This window comes from Leucopleurus acutus (genome assembly GCF_964270905.1).
Source record: "Leucopleurus acutus genome assembly, chromosome: 1".
NCBI classification, from domain to species: Eukaryota; Metazoa; Chordata; class Mammalia; order Artiodactyla; family Delphinidae; genus Leucopleurus; species Leucopleurus acutus.
Genome location: NC_139142.1, coordinates 191328850 through 191348404, shown reverse-complemented (window position 1 = coordinate 191348404; position 19555 = coordinate 191328850). Strand labels below are relative to the sequence as shown.

The 19555-nt window shown below is 39.4% G+C and overlaps 1 protein-coding gene across 3 annotated transcripts in view; it reads right to left on the bottom strand.

The window, feature by feature from the left end:
* The window catches only part of ARMC3 (armadillo repeat containing 3), a gene marked incomplete at both ends in the record, with an annotated part of 91221 nt that overhangs the window by 12241 nt on the left and 59425 nt on the right, over positions 1-19555 (bottom strand). The window contains 6 exons of one of the 3 annotated variants that reach the window (XM_082843576.1): positions 7757-7873; positions 8266-8367; positions 9026-9123; positions 11511-11679; positions 12478-12614; positions 16630-16879. In XM_082843576.1, the coding sequence (XP_082699702.1) occupies positions 7757-7873; positions 8266-8367; positions 9026-9123; positions 11511-11679; positions 12478-12614; positions 16630-16879 (873 nt within the window). The remainder of the gene's footprint in view (positions 1-7756; positions 7874-8265; positions 8368-9025; positions 9124-11510; positions 11680-12477; positions 12615-16629; positions 16880-19555) is intronic. The other 2 variants (XM_082843577.1, XM_082843578.1) reach the window with 2 other exon arrangements.

The window sequence follows — 19555 nt, the reverse complement described above, 5'->3', positions numbered from 1 at the left end:
TGTTTATATCCTTGCTGATTTTAGGTCAAGTAGTTCTATCAGTTGCTCAGAGGGGCATGTCGAAGTCCCCAGCTATAATTTTGGATTTTTCTATTTCTCCTTTCTGCTCTATCAGTTTTTGCCTCATGTATGTTGAGGCTCTGTTGTTTGGTGCATATACATTGGATCATTATATCTTCTTCATGGATTGATTCATTTTATCATATGTAATGTCCCTCTTTCTCTCTAGAATTTTTCTTTGCTCTGAAGTCTGCCTTAATACATATTTAAAAAACCATTCCTGTTTTTTAAAAAATTAATGTTTACATGGTATCTTCTTCCATCCTTTCATTTTCAACCCACCTATATCGATACATTTGAGTTTCTTTAAACAGCATATAGTTGAATCATAACTTTTTAATCCACTCTGCCAATCTCTGCCTTTTGATTGGCTCTTTTCCTTTGTTTTTCTTTTCTTGCCTTCCTGTGGGTTACTTGAACATTTTTATTTATCCATCTTGATTTATTTACATTGCTTTTGAGTGTAGTTCTTTGTATTGGTTTGTAGTGGTTACTGTAGGTATTATACATATATTGGTTATCACAGTCTGCTGGTATCCATGTTTTACCACTTTGAGGGAAATATGGAAACCTCACACCCATGGAGGTCTCTTTACTGTCTCCAGTTTTAAATACCATCGTCTTGAGTATCAGATGTTTTTATAATTTTTGTTTCAATCATCAAATATGATGTATAAAGCTCATGAGGAAATAGTCTATTGTATATACCCATATTTCAGCTCTTCCTTCTTTCTTCCTGATCCTTCCAGATTCTTTCATTATTTTCTTTTCGTTGGAAGAACTTCCTTTAGCTAGCCAGTCTGTAAGGGTAGGCCAGCTAGCAGTAAATTGTTTTCCCCCATCTGGGAATGTCTTTATTTCTCCCTCTTTATTGCTGAAGGATAGATTCATCAGATAGAGAACACATGGTTGATTCTTTTAGCACTTGAAAAATGGTGTGCCATTTCCTTCTGGTCTGAGAGAAATCTACTATCATTCAAATTGGTGTTTCCCTATAGGTAATTCGAATTTACACCTTTATGAAGTCTGGATCCCATGACTCAGGTGGGCTTTCTTGGGTGGAGCAATCTCTGCTATGCTAGCAGAGACAGAGGGAGGACTAGGAAGCCTGTGTGTGACTTCTTTCAGCCTTTTCTTATGTGTATCTTTTGCCTGCTGATCTTGCATTGTATCTTTTGCTATAATAAATCTTAGCTGCGATTATATATTTGAAAGCCCCAAAATGGGACTAGGCTGGTGTAGGCAGGTAAATCTCCTAAATTATGTATTTACAAGTATGGAGCATTCTGTTCCACTAGCAGTAAATTAGGGGTGGGAATTATCTTTAAGTATTATTTGAAGCATGGTGTGGGAGGAGGATCAACTGAAGTCCATTTGAGTTTTCCCTTTAATTTAGAGAAAAAAATACAAAAATAATCCAATCAGCTGCTATTGGAGAATCACACAAAACTCTATAATCATAACAAATACTAAAAAAAAAAAGTTTTATATTTTCTAATCCAATATTCTATTTACTATAGCCGAGGAAAGAGTCTAATCATGCATTAAATGCACTAACGATATATTGTGATAAAATCTCCAAGCAAAAATAACTACTTTCCAACTATATCATCTTAACCCTTTTCCTTTTTTGTAAGATAAATAAACTGAACACCTTACAGTGCATAGTCAGATGTTAGTAAATTAGGAACTAATCCTGGGAAGGTCAATTAGAATGGCAAGAAAGCATAAATAGGTTTACCTGTTTTCTAAAATTACAGGGTAGCTTTGTAAGATTGGAGATCTCGACCCTGTGATTACTCAGAGCCACCTATGAAACAAAGCAGGTGTAGTTCTCCCTGAGCATGCTGCCTGAGGTGAGAAGAATCATTTGGTGTGAGAAGATGACGTCCAGTACCCTGGGCTAAGCGCATCAGAGGGAAACTGACTGAGTGATTAAAAAGAGATAATTTATGGGAACCCCTGAATTGTAATTTCCTGCTGCTATAAATAGAAGTATTTCACTTGGACTTCTTTCCCATGAAGGCTGCCAAGTGGTGTAAATAAGGGCTTCAGTACTTAAATGAATTTCATTTCTAGATAAACATGGAAACAAGAGCTTGGAAATTACAAAATTAACTCCTGTAAAATTAATCTCCAGAAAGAACATCAATTTATGATTAAAGATATAACAAATTCTAGCTTTCTTGCAGAAACTTTAGCAAAACTACCTCAGAGAACAGAGATTTACTGTGAGAACCCAAAACAATAAGGATATTTTCTATGTTCACAGGTGGATGAGTAGGTAGATAGGCAAGTAGAGAGAGATAATCGGCTCAAAATTGTGTATTGACATTATCAAAGTTTAACCACTTGCTCCTTCTTGATCCCATCAACTATTTTTTTAAGTAAATTTATTTATTTATTTATGGCTGCATTGGTTGGTTGTTGCTGTGCATGGGCTTTCTCTAGTTGTGGTGAGTGGGGGCTACTCTTCCTTGCAGTGCGCGGGCTTCTCATTGTGGTGGCTTCTCTTTGTTGTGGAGCGTGGGCTCTAGGCCCGTGGGCTTCAGTAGTTGTGGCTCACAGGCTCTGGAGCGCAGGCTCAGTAGTTGTGGCGCATGGGCTTAGTTGCTTCACGGCATGTGGGATCTTCCCGGACCAGGGCTCAAACCCATGTCCCCTGCATTGGCAGGCAGATTCTTAACCACTGCACCACCAGGGAAGTGCCAACTATTTGAATGTATCAATTATAGGGCAGAGCTGGTGGGAGAGATGTAAGTCATGAATCCGGCCCACTTGTGGTTTCAATTTAGGTGAGAAGATTTTGGTATGTGAAAAATAATCACAATACCATGTAGCATTCAATAAATTCCACAAGGAATAAAAATTAGAAACTCAAGCAGTTCAACACTGAACAAAATCTATTCCAGTTAGGTGTCCTGTTCTACCCAATCTATTCCAAAAGGATGAGAAGGGAGTATTGTACAAAGTGGAGATATGATTTATTCTGGTCTTAGGAAGGTACATCGTGTGTGTGTGTGTGTGTGTGTGTGTGTGTGTGTGTGTGTGTGTGTGAGATGTGTGATGTGTGTGTGTGTAGTTTATTTTGTTTGTTCCACTAGGATGTAAGTTCTATTAGGGCAGAGGTATTTGTTCAGTGCTATACTTCTAATACTAGAATAATTCCTGGCATCTAAGTGCTCAGTAAATATTTGTTGAATGAATGAATAAATTCAAGAAAAGAAGGTCAGAAGGTATTTAAATGTTACCAAGAGACAATATGTGTTTTTGGAAGACTTTTGAAGTCAAGATTTAAGGGAAGGGAAAAAAAAAAAAGGTAAGGTATGGGTAAAAAGAGGGTTTGAGAGAAATTCTTTTATTTTTTAAATTTTAGTTAAATTTTTAAATTGAGGTATAATTAACATGTAACATTATATTGGTTTCAGGTGTACAACACAATGATTCAATATTTCTATACATTGTGAAAGGACTGCCAGAGTAAGTCTAGTTACCATCCATCACCATACAAAGTGAACTTTTAGGATTCACTCTCTTGACAACATTTAAATATGCTCTATATTATTGACTGTAGTCACCATGCTGTACATTACATTCCCATGACTTTATTTTATAACTGGAAGTTTGACCTCTTGACCCCCTTCACCCATTTCGCCCACTCAACCCCCCTTCCCTCTGGCAACCACCATTCTATTCTCTTTATCTATGATTTTGTTTTGTTTGTTCATTTGTTTTGTTTTTTAGATTCCACATATAAGTGAAATTGTACAATATTTGTCTTTCTCTGTCTGATACTTTGCTTAGCATAATTCCTTCAAGGTCCATCCATGTTGTCTCAGATGGCAAGATTTCATTCTTTTTTATGGCTGGTGGTATTCTATCGTATACATATACCACTTCTTCTTTGTCCAGTCATCCATTGATGGACACTTAGGTTGTTTCCATATCTTGGCTGTGTTAAATAATGCTGCAATGAATGTGGGGGTGTAGAAAATTTTCAAATTAGTGCTTTCATTTTCATCAGATAAATACCCAGAGGGGGAATTGCTGGATCATTTTAAGTTTTAATGTTTTGAGGAACCTCCATACTGTTTTCCATAAAGCCTGCACCAATTTACATTCCCATCGACAGTGCACGAGGGTTCTCTTTTCTCCACATGCTGGCCGAAACTTGCTATCTCTTGTCTTCCTGATAGCCAATCTACCAGGTGTGAGGTGATATCTCATTGTGGTATTGATTTGCATTTCCCTGATGATTAGTGATGTTGAGCATCTTCTTTTGTGCCTGTTAGCCATCTGCATGTCTTTTTTTGAAAAAATGTCTATTCAGATCCTCTGCCCTTTAAAAATCAGATTGCTTTGTGCTACTGAGTTTTATGAATTCTTATATTTTGGATATTAACCTTTTATTGGATATATGATTTGCAAATATTTTCTCGCATTCAGTAGGTTGTCTTTTCATTTTGTTGGTGGTTTCCTTTGCTGTGCAGAAGCTTTTTAGTTTGATGTAGTCCCAGTTATTTATTTTTTGCTTTTGTTGTCTTTGCTTTTGGAGTCAGATCCAAAAATCGATTGCCAAGACTGAAGTAAACAGCTTATCATCTAAGTTTTCTTCTAGGAGTTTTATGGCTTCAGGTCTCACATTTTGAGTTAATTTTTGTTTATGGTATAAGATAGTGGTCTACTTTCATTCTTATGCATGTGGCTGTCCAGTTTTCTGAGGAAAATCATTTTAAAAACAAAAATGTTTTAGGAAGTCATTGTGATGGGATCAAGATGACCTAAGTAGCAGAAATGTTGAAGTATATGTTGTAAAGATCTAAAAGTCTCCAAAGATGAACAGACTGGAAGGATATGTATTTCATATCCTCCTATTTGGGGACAGAAAAACACACTTTTAAGTGTGTGTAATAAACTCATGTGCAATCAACTTAAATATTTATGAAAACTAGTCTCAATAAAAAATATGGTATAGATAGAACTTGTAATTCCTTTCACAAATGGGTATAGTAAGTGTTTATTGTAAGGAGAATGGTCTTTACAAGGAAAAGCTTTAGAGAGCATTACACATGTTGGTTTCTGTGAAGCCTAGGGAAGTATCAAGAAGGTGTCTGGATAAGCAAAATATAAATTAATCACCTCTCCTTTGAGTGCTATGCCATAAAAGAAAGTGCAATTAAAACCTTCGAAAACAGAAATAAGATGGTGGCTGGTCACCTAATGAGAGCCTGTTGCTCAATGATTTTAATTTACATGGTATATGGTAATAATATTCATCAGGAAAAAGAAGTCCGCACTTTCACTTTCCTTGTCTGGTACCTCACACACATTGACTGACTTGTCTCCCATCTCTCCTCTCCCTTTCAGAAATTCAGCTGCTTTGTGGTTCTAGATGTCTCATTATTCTTTGTCAGTATTGCTCAGTATCTTTTTGGTCAACATTAAACATTCTCCATGACATTTTCAGATGAGTAGAGTTAAAATATTTTACTCTATGTCCAGGGGTCTTTAACAGTCACAAGACAAGAAAGGTTGACCAAAAGATAAACAACAGGACAACGAGATTATGACCAATCTATCCCCCAGTGGACCAAGGGCTGAGAAGGGGAAAGAGCCTGGACACACTGATCACTTAAATAAGCCAGGTGGATTCTTCCCCCGGAAGCTGAGGAGTTCAGGAGACCACAGGGAGACACCTGCCTCGGAGCCAGCCTTGTCCTGTCAAGCATGTGAAGATAAGATGGTCTCCCCCACAAATACACACAAGAGACGCAGATTGTACTTGATTATTGTTGGGCTTTAGAACTGAAAGACTGCCTTGGAATTGGGCCCAGATTTGGTCCCATGGCAAGTCAAAGTCACATATAAGCTACAGTTATGGGTGAGGTGGCAACCAAAAGAAAGTCAAGGAAGGTAACAAAGCAATTGTAAACAGACACTGTGCAGGTGGAGAGAGAAAAAGAGAGAGGGAGAGAGACAAGCAGACTAACGGTTTATCTACTTTACTCCCAGCTCCTGTCGTGCGCTGGATTCTGGGGATTCTTCTGCATCCCTGCAAGGCTGGAGTGGGTTTGGGCTCCCTGCAACTGTTTCATGCAATAGTACTAACATTTGTTGAATGTTTACTCTGGGCCAGGCCCTGCTCTAAGCCCTTTTCATTCATTAACTTATTTAATCTTCTCAAGACACTGTGAGGAACAGACTACAGGTTTTTTTTTTTTTGCGGTACGCGGGCCTCTCACTGTTGCGGCCTCTCCTGTTGTGGAGCACAGGCTCCGGACGCGCAGGCTCAGCGGCCATGGCTTACGGGCCCAGCCGCTCCGCGGCACATGGGATCTTCCCGGACCGGGGCACGAACCCGTGTTCCCTACATCGGCAGGCAGACTCTCAACCACTGCGCCACCAGGGAAGCCCCAAACTACAGTTTTGTTTTGTTTTGCATTTTACTGATAAGTGAACTCAGCCAAAGAGAAGGTAACCTATTTGCTCAAGAGACACAGTTTATAAGTGTGGATCTTGTTGAAAATAACCTTTTCCTGCAAAAAGTTGAGATTTCTGTTCTCTTGAATAAACACAAATGCCTTATGTATGCCAGCCAAGCGCCGTGCTAAGTGCTGGCGATGAAAAGAGAAATTATTCGAGTCCGAGCATGTTCTTGTCCTCAAGGCACTCTCAGTCCAGGGGAGGAGGAACAAGAGAAGCCAAGTGAGGAGGGGAAGGGAAGGGAAGAGGTGAGGAGGGGCAGGAGGGCAGAGAGGATGAGGGATGATCAGAAGCAGAGATCAGAACAGTGAGCAAGAGACTGACAGGAGAAACTAAAGTCAGAAATAGAACATACACAGCTCCGGGGTCTGCGGAGGAGGGCAGACCACTCCTTAGGGGACCTTAGGAGACAGTCTCTGTTTAGAAGGTAGATGCTCAATTATATACGTGTGTGCCAAATAGCCTCCAGCACCCCAGTGTTTTTCAAGGGCTTAAGTCAACAATAATTGACAGGTCATGGAGCGGGGCAGGAGGTCTGAGTGGTTTTTTGAAGAATCCAGGAAAGCGCTGACAAGAGAAAGAATATGTTTAAAAATATGTAAACATGTAGACAGTGTTTTAAAATATGCCAGGCCTAGAAAGCGTGGAACCACATTATAATGGTTCCAGCCAAATTCAGAATGTGGTCCTGTTTCCCTTTCCTCTTCTCATTGCTTCCTGAAGGGTCAGGGGTTTCCATGGGCAAGACGGGGAGGGGACGTGGAAGCAAGAGGCAGGGACGAGGGAGGCTTACGGTGCAGCCAGTGCTGCTCATGAGCTGCCGAGGCAGCCACGGGGTGGGGGTGGGGGGCAGAAAAGTTCATTTTAAGTTGATTCCTACACATGGTTGGACTTTTAAAGGGCTGACTGGAGACTGCTGTTTCCGTTGTCTCTGCATTAAAGTGACTGTAGGACTTTACAGTGAGCAAAGTACCCTGAGTTCTCACCCAGAGGCAGGAGAAGAAATTCCCTCTGGGTAAGTTTTAAAGAGACAACAAGAGACACAAATAAAAGTAATTTTAATTATACTTCATGAGTCCTGTTTAGTGCTACATCTGATTCCATAAGAAGAGCTTCCTAGTTAAAAGCCACCCCTCCCTTTCACCAACTCTGTGGGTAATTAAAACTTGACAGGATTACAGTTAGGAGAAGAATACAGTAAGGAGGTTTCTACCTGGATCCTTTTTCTTTAGTGGCGCTTTTGCTAAGAGCAGTATTGCGTCCCGAAGTAGGTTCTGATTTCTCTTCGGTGGGAGATCCAAATCCAGCACTAAAATGATAACTCTTTTCTCTTGTCATTTGAAAAACACCACAACCAATTTCAATCATACAGAAAATAGCAATGCACTACATTTTCAAGGCATTTTATATTTATAAGGCATTTTCACTTCTATTATATGTTTTGATCCCAGTCACCGAGAAGAAGCAGGGCACCAGGCATTATTCCATCTACAAATAAGGACACTAAGCCTGATCATGGACACTGAGTCAGGGGCTCAAGAGCTCACTCTGGGTTCACAGAAGACAGAATGTCAAACCAGGTTTCCTGGCTTTCATCCTGAAATTGTGTGACTGTGAGAAGACTAAAATTTAAGTTGCCAAAACCTAAAATCTGAATTTCTTTTTTACTCTCAAATTAAGGGAGAGAATTATTTGAGTGTAGACAAAACATCATTTTCTTACTTGGTCTTTTCTTTACTTGCTCTTCTTAAAGAAGATGAAGAAGAAATACTTCGTCCATAACCAACGTCTGATGACTTATCTTCCATAGATGGAGTTGGAGAACTAAAATTTTACATATTTGAAATTATGTACAAATTAAAATAATTTGTCAATATTGACCTTGTCCTACTTTTAACAGTGACACATTATTTTAAAAGCAAAAAGGAGAGTTTAAAATAAGATAAAATGAATATTATAAACCTTTTCATGAGCTAGAACTAGAAATAGTTTTATAAAATGTGTCACATAAAATGTATTATATAGATATATAGGAATACAAGACCATTTTAATGGCTGTTGAAGCTTTCATTTTTAGCTCTACTATTTTCTCCTTATTTTATTAAAAATATTGGGCAGCAGTGGTATTCCTGGATTTAGTTCTGGAGATTTGTAAACATAATTCATCTTGGTTTGCTGCTATCTGTTTATACTTCCTTCAGTTACTTCATGTTGCCAGAAGGGTAAGAAGCCCTGATTGCAGAAATACCCATGGAATTGACTGGTAACATGGAGTCAAAGGAAAAACCACAGTGGTGACTATTCTGTGTTCTTTACTATGTCAGGCTATGAGTTTATGGACCAGTGTTTACTTTCATGGTGCTGCTAGATACAGGAAGTAAGAAAAGATACCATACTAGGAACCTTTATGTATTCACATGATGATGGACAAACAAAAAAAATTATTTGCTTCCCTTCATTCCTCCTCCCCGCAAAGACTCACGCATCACATTTACTGTTAACTAAGAGTATAGCACGTCGGTCACTTGGTTCTTGTAAGCAGAGATCCTTCAAAGGCAAAAGTTTGGTGCCAGGATTTATCTGTAGATAATTTAAGAATTGAAAAGTAATATCTGCATGCATTATATATTTTTTTAATGAATACTGATAGAATAGGTTCTTAACTGTTTGAGGTATCTAATTTCACACACACGCACATACACTTAAAAATAGGAAACTGAAGCTTGTGGATATCTTTGGGCAAGATACACCCTCCAATTCCCCCTCCCCCCCCCCCAGTCTCTGTAACTTGATACTCAACTGTTTCATACCATAATTATCAGCTTGGCCCTGGAAGTATTTGAGTTTGAAAATCTATCCATATACATAAGGAAGAGCTTATCATCTGTAAGAGTAACTAATTACTAAACAGATCACTAAAAATGTTGTGAGGATAACTAACAACAAGCTAGACAAAGCCCTATACTAGCAATTTTGTCAGCCTGGTGAAGAGGGTTAGACCAGATCACCCTGTGAGCTCTTTTTCCAATCAAGTAATAGATCCTTCTCTCATCCAAGATACTTTTCATGGTTCTTTTAAAGTAAGACAGAGCGTGTCATTCTTTTGCCCAGAACCCTGACGTGTTTTCCCACTTCATTCAGAGTAAAGGCCCGAATCCTTCCAGTGGTCTACAAGACTTCCATGAGCTGCTTGCTCTTACCTGCTCTGATTTGGTCTGTTATTCCACCCCTAGTTGACTCAGTTCTAGCTACACCGACTTTGCTGTTCCTTGAGTGTGCCAACCACTCACGGTTTCTGCACTAGCTGTTTCCTCCATCTAGAAAGCTCCTTCCCCACTATCCCCAAGGCTAAGAAGTCCTTCACCTCCTTCAAATTTTTTGCTCAGATATTACCCTTTTAGTGGGGCTACCTGACCACATCAACTCCAGTGTCCTAAGCCCCTTTATCCTCCTCCCCACCCACTGCAGCGCTTATCATTTCTATCACGTGATAGAATGTATTGGTGAGATTTATTGTTTATTGTCTGTTTCCTCTCACTGGTACCATGGGAGTAGAGATCTTTGTCTTTTTTCTTCACTGACACATTTAAAGCCTGAAATATTAGAAACTTAATATTTAGAGTAAATCAGCGAGTTCTCCTTCATAAGGACATTGTCTCATTACTTTTTTTTTTTTTAAAAAACTCATGAACAAATATATTTTGTCACAGTTTTATCTGTTCCATGGCAACAGATAAGTGCTCTGGTAAGTGCTCTTTGGTGGTTTTTCTGCTCTTTTCCTCATTTTTTCTTAAAGCATCTTTATGCTAATAATGTGGCACCTGTTCTTTTAAAATTACTCATCATTGAATGACAGCAGTAATTTCTCGGTGGTTTGTGTGTATCTGTTATGGAGGGTATGGTGGTGGCAGTGGCTGGCAGAAGCAGAAGGAAGAGAAAAAGTTTTAGGCTAGCAGATTTGGTTATTCAACATGTCTCTAATTCTGTTACCACGATACAGTGTTTCCTGCAAATACAGCTTAGCTGTGATTCTTTTATGGCCCTGTCTCCTCTGCTTCTTTGAACCAAATTTGTCCAAGCGGGTTTCTGCTACCAGCCCTGCTCACCCCGGTTCCTGAGGTCCTGCCCACCCACCCCCTTGCAAACCAAGCATATAGCTTTTGTATGTCTGAGTTCTCCATCCCCTCGGGAAGCATAGACTTTTGATGGTGCTTTCTGAGATCTGCTACCACTCTTGTCCCTCTCTGTGCTTTTTTCCCCCTTTTCATTCTTCCTCCTGTGTAACTTCTGCCTGATCCCAGGGACTTTTAAATATTTTTGAAGTCTGCAGATCATACCAATTTCCTACTTCTGCCTAAAATGGGATTTGTAGGTTTTTAAAAAATTTCCCTATTCTCCTTATTGCTTTTGGTTTCCAGAAGTAGAACATGCTGACTTAGACAGTAATGTCAAAAAGCCCTCAAGACTCTAACGTTTAGCTTCCCATTTCTCTTAACATTAACATGGAATTACACTGTATTGTTTTAAAATCATAATCACAAACGCAGCTAAGTAAAATAATATTCTTCTACATTACATTTTAAAATTCAGTATTACAATTTGGTTAATTTCAATTAGATTATAATTAATAGAATAAAAACTTATACTTCTATTATTGACATTATCATTATCATTAACACTGAGCCCTAGAAGTAATATAAAAGCCGATTGCTTTATATCTCCTCTGAAACTTGAGACTAGCAGCAGCAAACTAATTTAAGTTCAGGTCATCAGATTCTAGTTAAAACTGTACACAAATGCAAAATCTTATAGCCAGACAAAGTTTAAGGATGAAGTTCTGATTCCCAAGTTTCTGCCTATAAAAATATAAATTATGTTAGGCGGTTATAAAATTGCAACGTAATGGCATCACGATGCAAGAAGAACTGATCACACATACTAAAATACAAATTAGTGCTGCCACTTACCCGACCATAATCATAGACTCCATCAGTAATTATGTTACTTGATGACAAATAGCCAGTCTGGCTGTATTTCAGAGACAGGTGGTGGTTGAGCAATTTGTTATGAGCTGCCTCACTGAATTTATTTTTTCGACTTACTGATAGATTAATTTCTTCAAGGATATCTAAAGCCCTGTCAATAAAAGCAAAAAAGACATTATTTGCCTTATATAAGCAATCCAACAGTAAGTTCCCATTCATACACCTCACTAAGATCCTGAATGAAGGATTGAGATGGAAAGGTTAAAACCATTCCACCCTTTTAGGTAAACTAATCCTGCCAGAATTATGAAGACAAATCAGCCCTTTTTGAGAACATACATGCCATGTGGAAACTCATAATCAAACAGTTGAAAGGGACACTTTAGGAAGAAAAGTTCTTCATTCAAAGCAAAATTAGTATCGGACTCCAATTTTTTCAGCTAACCAGGTGACATATACGAAGAACAAAAATGGCTCAAACAGGGTAAATCTGTGGAACCTTGAAACCCTCTTGGCTGAGTTGCTAAAGGCAGCTGACTCACAGGCTGTTGGTAAGGGAACCGACGTGGTGAGGTTGGTTAAAGGCGTCATTGTGGTGGAGCGGTTTGTGGGGGAGAAAACAAAGGTGGCACTCATGGCTTGCCCGTTTTAATTTAGCCTTGAAAGCTGAGCGACAAATAAGATTGTGTTTAGCAAAGCAGAGGAAGGTGAAAGAAGCGTTTATCAGAATGAAAAAGTGGAAAAGGAAACATTGAAGATGATTTTGTGGAGGTGGCGGGGGAGATCTCTCCCGCTTCTGCAGGCGGTCCCTTCAGAGGGACTGTGACCTGCAGAGCTTCTGAACGCCCTGCGGCCTGAGAGTGGGCGTGGAGACTCTGCTCGACCTTCCTCGGGCCTGAAGACTGTGTGTCCTTCATCTGAGCCAGACCCTCCAGACCGCTCCACTCACCCAAGCCTGCACAACTCAGCGGCCGTGGGCTCATCACTGGCACAGACCATTATGGCCCAGCTGGCGTGCCGTCGTACCTCGTCGTTCTTGGAATGCAGGAGCTCTACCAGTGGCTCCAGCCCACCTGAATTTCTCAACTAGAAATGGAAGCCAAAATTTTACACATTAAGAGCACAGAACTTAAACATTCATGCTTTAAAAAAAAATCCAATTTTTTGATTGTTGAAAGGGTTTTGACTATGTAAAAACATTTTAGGGGAAAGAATCAATTGCAAAAACCTTACAGACAGGAGCGCGGTGTTCTGTTCAAAGTTAAGAAGAGGCTGCAGTAAGTTACTGAGGGAGGTCATTGTGAGTTTACATGGGGTGGGTGCAGGGCAAAGAGCCTGTCCTCTTCCCTCTACAAGCGGGATGTCCCATGTTCATTCACTCTGCTGCTTACCACTGCGTGTCCATCTGGCCTGTGGGGGACAGAATCACGGGCCCCTAGAGATGCCCTTGTCCCTGGGAGGGATTTGGTAGATGTGGTTAAGGATCTGGGGATGGGGAGATGGTCCTGGATTATCAGGTTGGCCCAACTTAATTACAGGGGTCCTTACAAGAGGGAGATAAGAGTGTGAGAAGCAGAGAAAGGAGACTTGTAGAAACAGAGATTGCAGTAATCTGCTTTGAAGACAGAGGAAGGGGCCACAGCCAAGGAATGCAGGTGGACGGTAAAAGCCCGGAAACAGATTTCCCCCTCAAGTCTCCAGAAGGATCACAGCTCTGTTGATATCCTGACTTTAACCCGTAAGACCCATTTTCAGACTTCTGACCTCCCAAACCATGAGATAATAGATTTTTATTGCTTTAAGCCACTAAGTTGTGGTTATTTGTTTCAACAGCAATAGGAAACGGACACAGTCTCCAAAGCTAGGCAGGAGTAACCAATGCAGGCTAGTGCCACCTGTGTCACTGGACAGTGCCATGACGTCAGCAGTGTGGACGAAGCAATGCTGAAGCAGTTCACCAGAAGGAGATCCATTTTGTTATCACTCATATTGCTTCAAGGAGTGAAAAAGAGAAGAAAAAGAACAAGAAGAGAATTGGGGAGAACTACATTAATTACACTCTTAAAAGAAGTCACACATGTATAAAATTGTTCCAATCAGGGAAAAAAAAAAGAAGATTCAACAGAGCTCTTGTCTCACTGTTTGAAATGTAATACAGTATTATCTGAGCCCGGAGGACTAAAAAGAATATTCTACAGGTCTCTCTGTGTAGTATCTGAAGACAGGAGCCCTTGTGAGATACGATCCACTTCCAATCATGTTCTTCTCAAACACAGGGACTCTAACAGGGATTACACATTAGCACACGTAACCTGGGCAAGCTTTGAAAAGTTTACTTGAAGCATCTGATGCTTAGCAAGCCAAATTTCTGAACATCTTTATATCTGAGTATAAGATAGCAACCTGACTCCACGTGTTCTTTCGGCAAATATCTAATTCATTTATTAATTTCACCACTCATTCCTTCATTCATGTATTCACTCATTCATTCAACAACTGTTTATTAAGCATATACTGTGTGCCAGGTATAGATCAATGACATGGATGCAGGGAAGGAAAACCTCAGTTCCCTTCCCTAAAGCCTCAGGGAGCTTATGGTCTTTCATACAAAAACTAGTGCAAAACAGAGTTCAAGGGAAGCATGCATAGGGGGTGGTGTGAGCACAGAGCAGGACGTTGGAGTCCACGTTTGAAGACTAAAGAAAGCCGTCATGGAGGACAGGATGGCTGAGCTGAGTGTTGAAGGAGAAACAGGCACTTATCAGGTGAACAAAGGTGAGACTAGCTTTCCAAGCAGAGAAATCAAGGAGGTGTAAATAAGAGAATTTTAGAATTCAAATCGTATGGTATTTCTGGAGTGTAGAGTTACACCTGGGAAGCGAGTTCAGGCTTAGGCAGGTAGGGGTGGATCATTGCGAGCCCTTGCATAGCACACTAAGCAGCTTAGCTGTTCCCATGGGGCAGTGGCACACCCCTGGGGACTTGCAATGATGTGATGAGGGTCATAAATTTGAAAGATCAGTCTGGAGGCAGTTTGGGGAATAGGAGGTGGCAGGGGTAGGGAGGGCCGTAGAGTCAGTTGCAATATTCCAGGAAACGGATGGACTGCTCAGTGAGCCGCATGGAGGAATGACCAACTAACACAGTGTTGTTTATCACTGTGTTGCCGCTGCCTACTGCAGCGCCTGGCACATGGTAGCTGGTAAAAAAAATATTTGGTGAGTATCTTACTACCTTAATGGATGAATACAAATGAACTGAGTCAACGGGAACAAAGAAGGGGATAGAAAAAATATCTAAGAGACAGAAGAGATCTGTTAGTTGTCTGAGCAGACAGCACAGTGTGAGGACGGGGGCTCTGGACTCAGAAAGGTGTGTTCGCAGTCCCTGATTTCCCGACCCATCAACTCTGCTTTCAGCACATTATTTCTTTAAGCCTCATTTTCCTCCTCTATAAAATAGGGATTGCAAATGTACCTATTTCTTTTCTTTTTGTAAAATTGAAGTATAGTTGGTTTACATGCTACATAGATTACATATAGTTGGTTTATTATATTAGTTTCAGGTGTACAACATAGTGATTCAGTATTTTTATAGATTATACTCCCTTTAAAGTTATTACAAAACAATGGCTATATTTCCCTGTGCTGTGCAGTATGTCCTTGTTGCTTGTTTGTTTTATGCCTAGTAGTTTATACCTCTTACTCCCCTGCCCCTGTCTTGCCCCTCCCTTCTTCCCTCTCCCTAGTAACCACTGGTTTGTTCTCTATATCTGTGAGTCTGTTTGCTTTGTTATATTCATTCGTTTGTTTTATTTTTAAAATTCCACATGTAAATGATAACAGAGTATTCGTCTTTCTGTGTCTGACTTATTTCACTAAGCATAATAACCTCTAGGTTCAACCACATTGTTGCAAATGGCAGAATTTCATTCTGTTTCTGGCTGAGTAATATTCCATTGTGTATAAACACCACATCTTCTTTATCCATTCATCCATCAATGGGCATTTAGGTTGCTTCCATGTCTTGGCTGTTGTGACTAATGCTGCTATGTACATTGAGATGCATGTATCTTTTCAAAGTAGTGACAAACATACCTATTTCAAGTGAGGCTTAAATGCATGTTAAGTGCTTAGCACACTGGCTGTGCATAATAAGTGCTCCATATTGTTATTTTTACTGGGGCGAGAGGAACAGAGTCCTAGGCTGTTTGAATGAGTGCCACACGACATGCAAACAGGAAAAAAGCAAGAGAAAAAGGTACGTTTGTAGGTTTATATCAAGTCTTTATGAAATGGGCCAAACGTACTTTTATGTGATGGACTTGTAAAAACTACAATTCCATGTTTTAAATTTTTGAAATACAAGAGAAACGGAAGAGTGTGAGTAACCCATATTTATAATTTCAAGCATCATAGTAAAAGGCACACCTGAGTGTCCCCCACTCAGCTTAAGAAATGGTGCATTTCAATGACCTTGAACCCCCGTGTGCTCCTCTTCAAACACATCCATCCCCTTGATCCCCCAAGAGGCAACCAATTTCTTAAATTTGGGGTCAGTAATTCTCTCACTTTTCTTTATAGTTTTATATGTATGTGCTAAACAACATATTGCTTTGCTTTGCGTATTTTTGAACATTATATAAATAGAATTCACACATCTGTTTTCTTCTGAACTTGACTTTGCTCAGCATTATGCTGGTTGAGATTCTTCTCTGTTGATGTCTGTAGCTACAGTTCATCCATTTTCACTGATGCAAGATTCTGTTTTATGAATATACCACAAATTTATGTATCCATTCTCTTAACAACCGGACAGTTGGTTTGTTTCCAGCTGTTGAGATGTTATAAACAATGCTTCCTGGTGCACAGAGACAAGAGAGTGTCTTAGGTATATACCTAGTTTTATACCTAGAATTGTCACATTATAGGGTACGCTCACCTTCTTTGCTGGGTGATGCTAATTTGTTTTCCAATGTGTTGCACCAGTTTTGAGGGACTTAAATGATGGGTAGGTTCAAATACTTGAAAATGTTTCAAACTACTGCACCAGTAGGTACGGACCAGAAGAAAGAGAAAAGGAAAGTGATGCAAATGCTCACCTCTGTCCGGGCCTCGACATCACACGCAGTTGCAGCAACGGTGAGAGCGGCTTTGCTCTGCACGACAGTGTTGGCAGAGTGCAGCGGGCTGAGCAGGGCGTGCATGACGTCATGGCTCTGGATGCTGAGACGCAGAGACTCCTGCATGGCCATGTTCGTCAGCACCGTGGCGGCGTTGGCTATGGCTCCATCTCGTTTGCTGGACAGGGCGTTGATTAATGCATCGATACCATCACCTTCGGCAGCAGCGCTGGGTCAGTGAAGGAGAAATGAATGCCGTTCACCCCTGTTCAGTAAATGATGTTTGGAGCATACAACTAAGCTTATAAAACAAACGAGTGCCTAAAGACAATTTCAGAAAGAAATTAATTTATCTGGGCGATGAACCCGGAATTGAGGCTCTGGCGATTTAAATGGAGTCTGGGGGGTTATGAATGAATATAAATAATCCTTTTCCTATGTCTGCAGCTTTGGGTTATAGGAAAATGCATGACTGCTTCTTAGAAACCCTACTACAGCTATTTATCTTTTAACTCAGTGATACTTACAAGACCAGGAAATTCTATTCAAAGAAAGTCTATTAAAATATTCCTAACCAGTAAGAAAACAAAGGTTTAAATGGGAGGAATGAGTGAACATGGGAATTAAAAATTTTTCAGCTCATCTTCCCTCTTTTTAAGTGAGGCTGTTAACTGTAGGCAGACGTTAACACGTTTGAAGGCAGCAAATCATTTTGGGGGTGGATGTTGCTTTTACAAATTAAATATCAAGATAAAAGTCATGATATTGACAAGAATAATTTTAGTAATGTAGGCATATTCAGTTGTTAAATTTCCTATTTCTAGTATAAAAACGTCTTCCCACAATTAGAAATCCTAAACCTCCTTTTAAAAACACTGTACTTTCTATAGTCCTTGCTTTGTAATCACTCAAAAAGCTCATAAAATATTAAAAATTTTAAAAAAAGATCATTTTAAAGAGTGGAAGTTGATTTAATTATGTTCTTTAATGTTTGGAATTGCTTCAAATAAGAGATGTTTCAAGCAGTAAGATATATAGAGCATCCTGGTTTTAAAGGAAAACCCCAAATTATGTTAAAAATCCATCTAAATCATCAAGACAATAAAAATACACAACCTCAATAAGGAGACTGCTAGCTTTAGGTGAAAGGAAGCTGTGAATCAGGCACAAACCAGCTCTGAAGGAGACTGAACAGCAGCCACTGGGCAGGAACGGAATGACTAGAGGCAACATCTCTGGAGAACGAAGGGCTCCTTGGTGTTGACCTTGAACGCACCTTCTACCCCCGGTTTATATAAATCCATCCAGAAAACACACCCTACTGATTGATACCAAGTTAAAGTCAGCACTCAGTTCCGTGTTTCCCCTCCTGCAGTTCCTGGTGTCTGTTTAACCCTCTGTGGCATCTCCTAGTCTTTCTCTGGGATGGTGTCCCTTAAAACTAAAATTTGGTTAGATGACATATGACCAAAATTTGGGAGGAAGCCCAAGAAAAATATTGAGAGGAAGGAAGGCCCTGCATCTCACTATGGCAGCCTGAGGAACAGCATTTAATTTCCTTTCCTAGAGGATAAAATAAACACTCTTAAGATAATCTCACATTTACGTCTCTCTCCTATTATTAACTGACACGGTGGTCATTTGATTTTATGAATAAGGGAAAATTTGAAGGCTTTAATATATTAGTTCACCAGGAACTTCTCATACTCAACACTGAATTAAAAAAAAATGCCAGGAAGAATTTTTAATTATGCATATATTCTAATTAATTAACATAAGCTTAAACCTTCTCAAAAAAAAATGTTTCCTTTGAATTATTTTTCATGCACTTGATGCAATCAGTTCCTTAAATCAAATACTCTATGTTTTTTTAATCATTATAAACACACCTTGGCTAAAATGCACGATTCCTTTGTCACTTAGTGGTTTTTATCTTTGACAATGTTCATTTTTTAACACATCTTGGAGAGTAAAGAGAAAGCACACAATGGAGGTATTTCAACGGCATCCATGATAGAAGCCAGAAATGCTTTAGGTAAATGCATACTAGTAAATTCTGAAAGGCTTTATCTTTTGTGTGTATCAGGGAGTTTAGGGAAAATTTAAGTAAGTATGCAGGATCATACTCCATAGTTTTAGTTTCTCTAGTTTATGTAAAAATGAACAAACAAACCTGGGTCATGGAGACACAGGGATTTTCATCGAGTGTGTCTCTGCTCTCAGCCTTTCTGCTTGGATTTTGCTTCTCCCTTTCTCCTGTACGAAGGCATGTCTGGCCCTGGTTCATTTATACTCTACCTTCTGCTTTTTCTTTGCTTTTTATGGAGGCAGTAAAGGGAAGTACATAAAAACCTAGCTGTTTAAAAAAACCAAAGATTCTAGTACACAGTGGAATATAGCTTTTACTAAATTGAACATAACTGCCAGCACCGAAAGACAAATCATACAGGCACAGCTGGGAGAGCAACGTATATTGTATGTGCATATCTGCCCATAATTTGCTACATGCAGCTCTAAGTGCAAAAAGCATAATTGAGATTAACTTATGATATGAAAAATCAAGCTATTAGTCTTACTTAAAAAAAAAACTAATTTCAGTCATAGAAATAGGGTGCAGAATTTGTACTTTTTTTAAAAAAAAAGAATTGCATTAATTTTGTGCTTTCAAACCCAAGACATTCTGTCTTATTTTTCCCCAAGTCTAACATATACACAAGCTGAAGCCTATCCTATTTTTTTTTCCCTATCCTATTTTTAAGACACATTTTAGTCTCCTAGATGGTAGAGCATTATCCAAATGAATAGGAGGACAGAAGTCAAACTGCTTTGTTACAAAATCCAGAATTACAGGGCCATATATCATCACAGCAATCTGAAACTATTTTCTGATATTTACTATCATTAG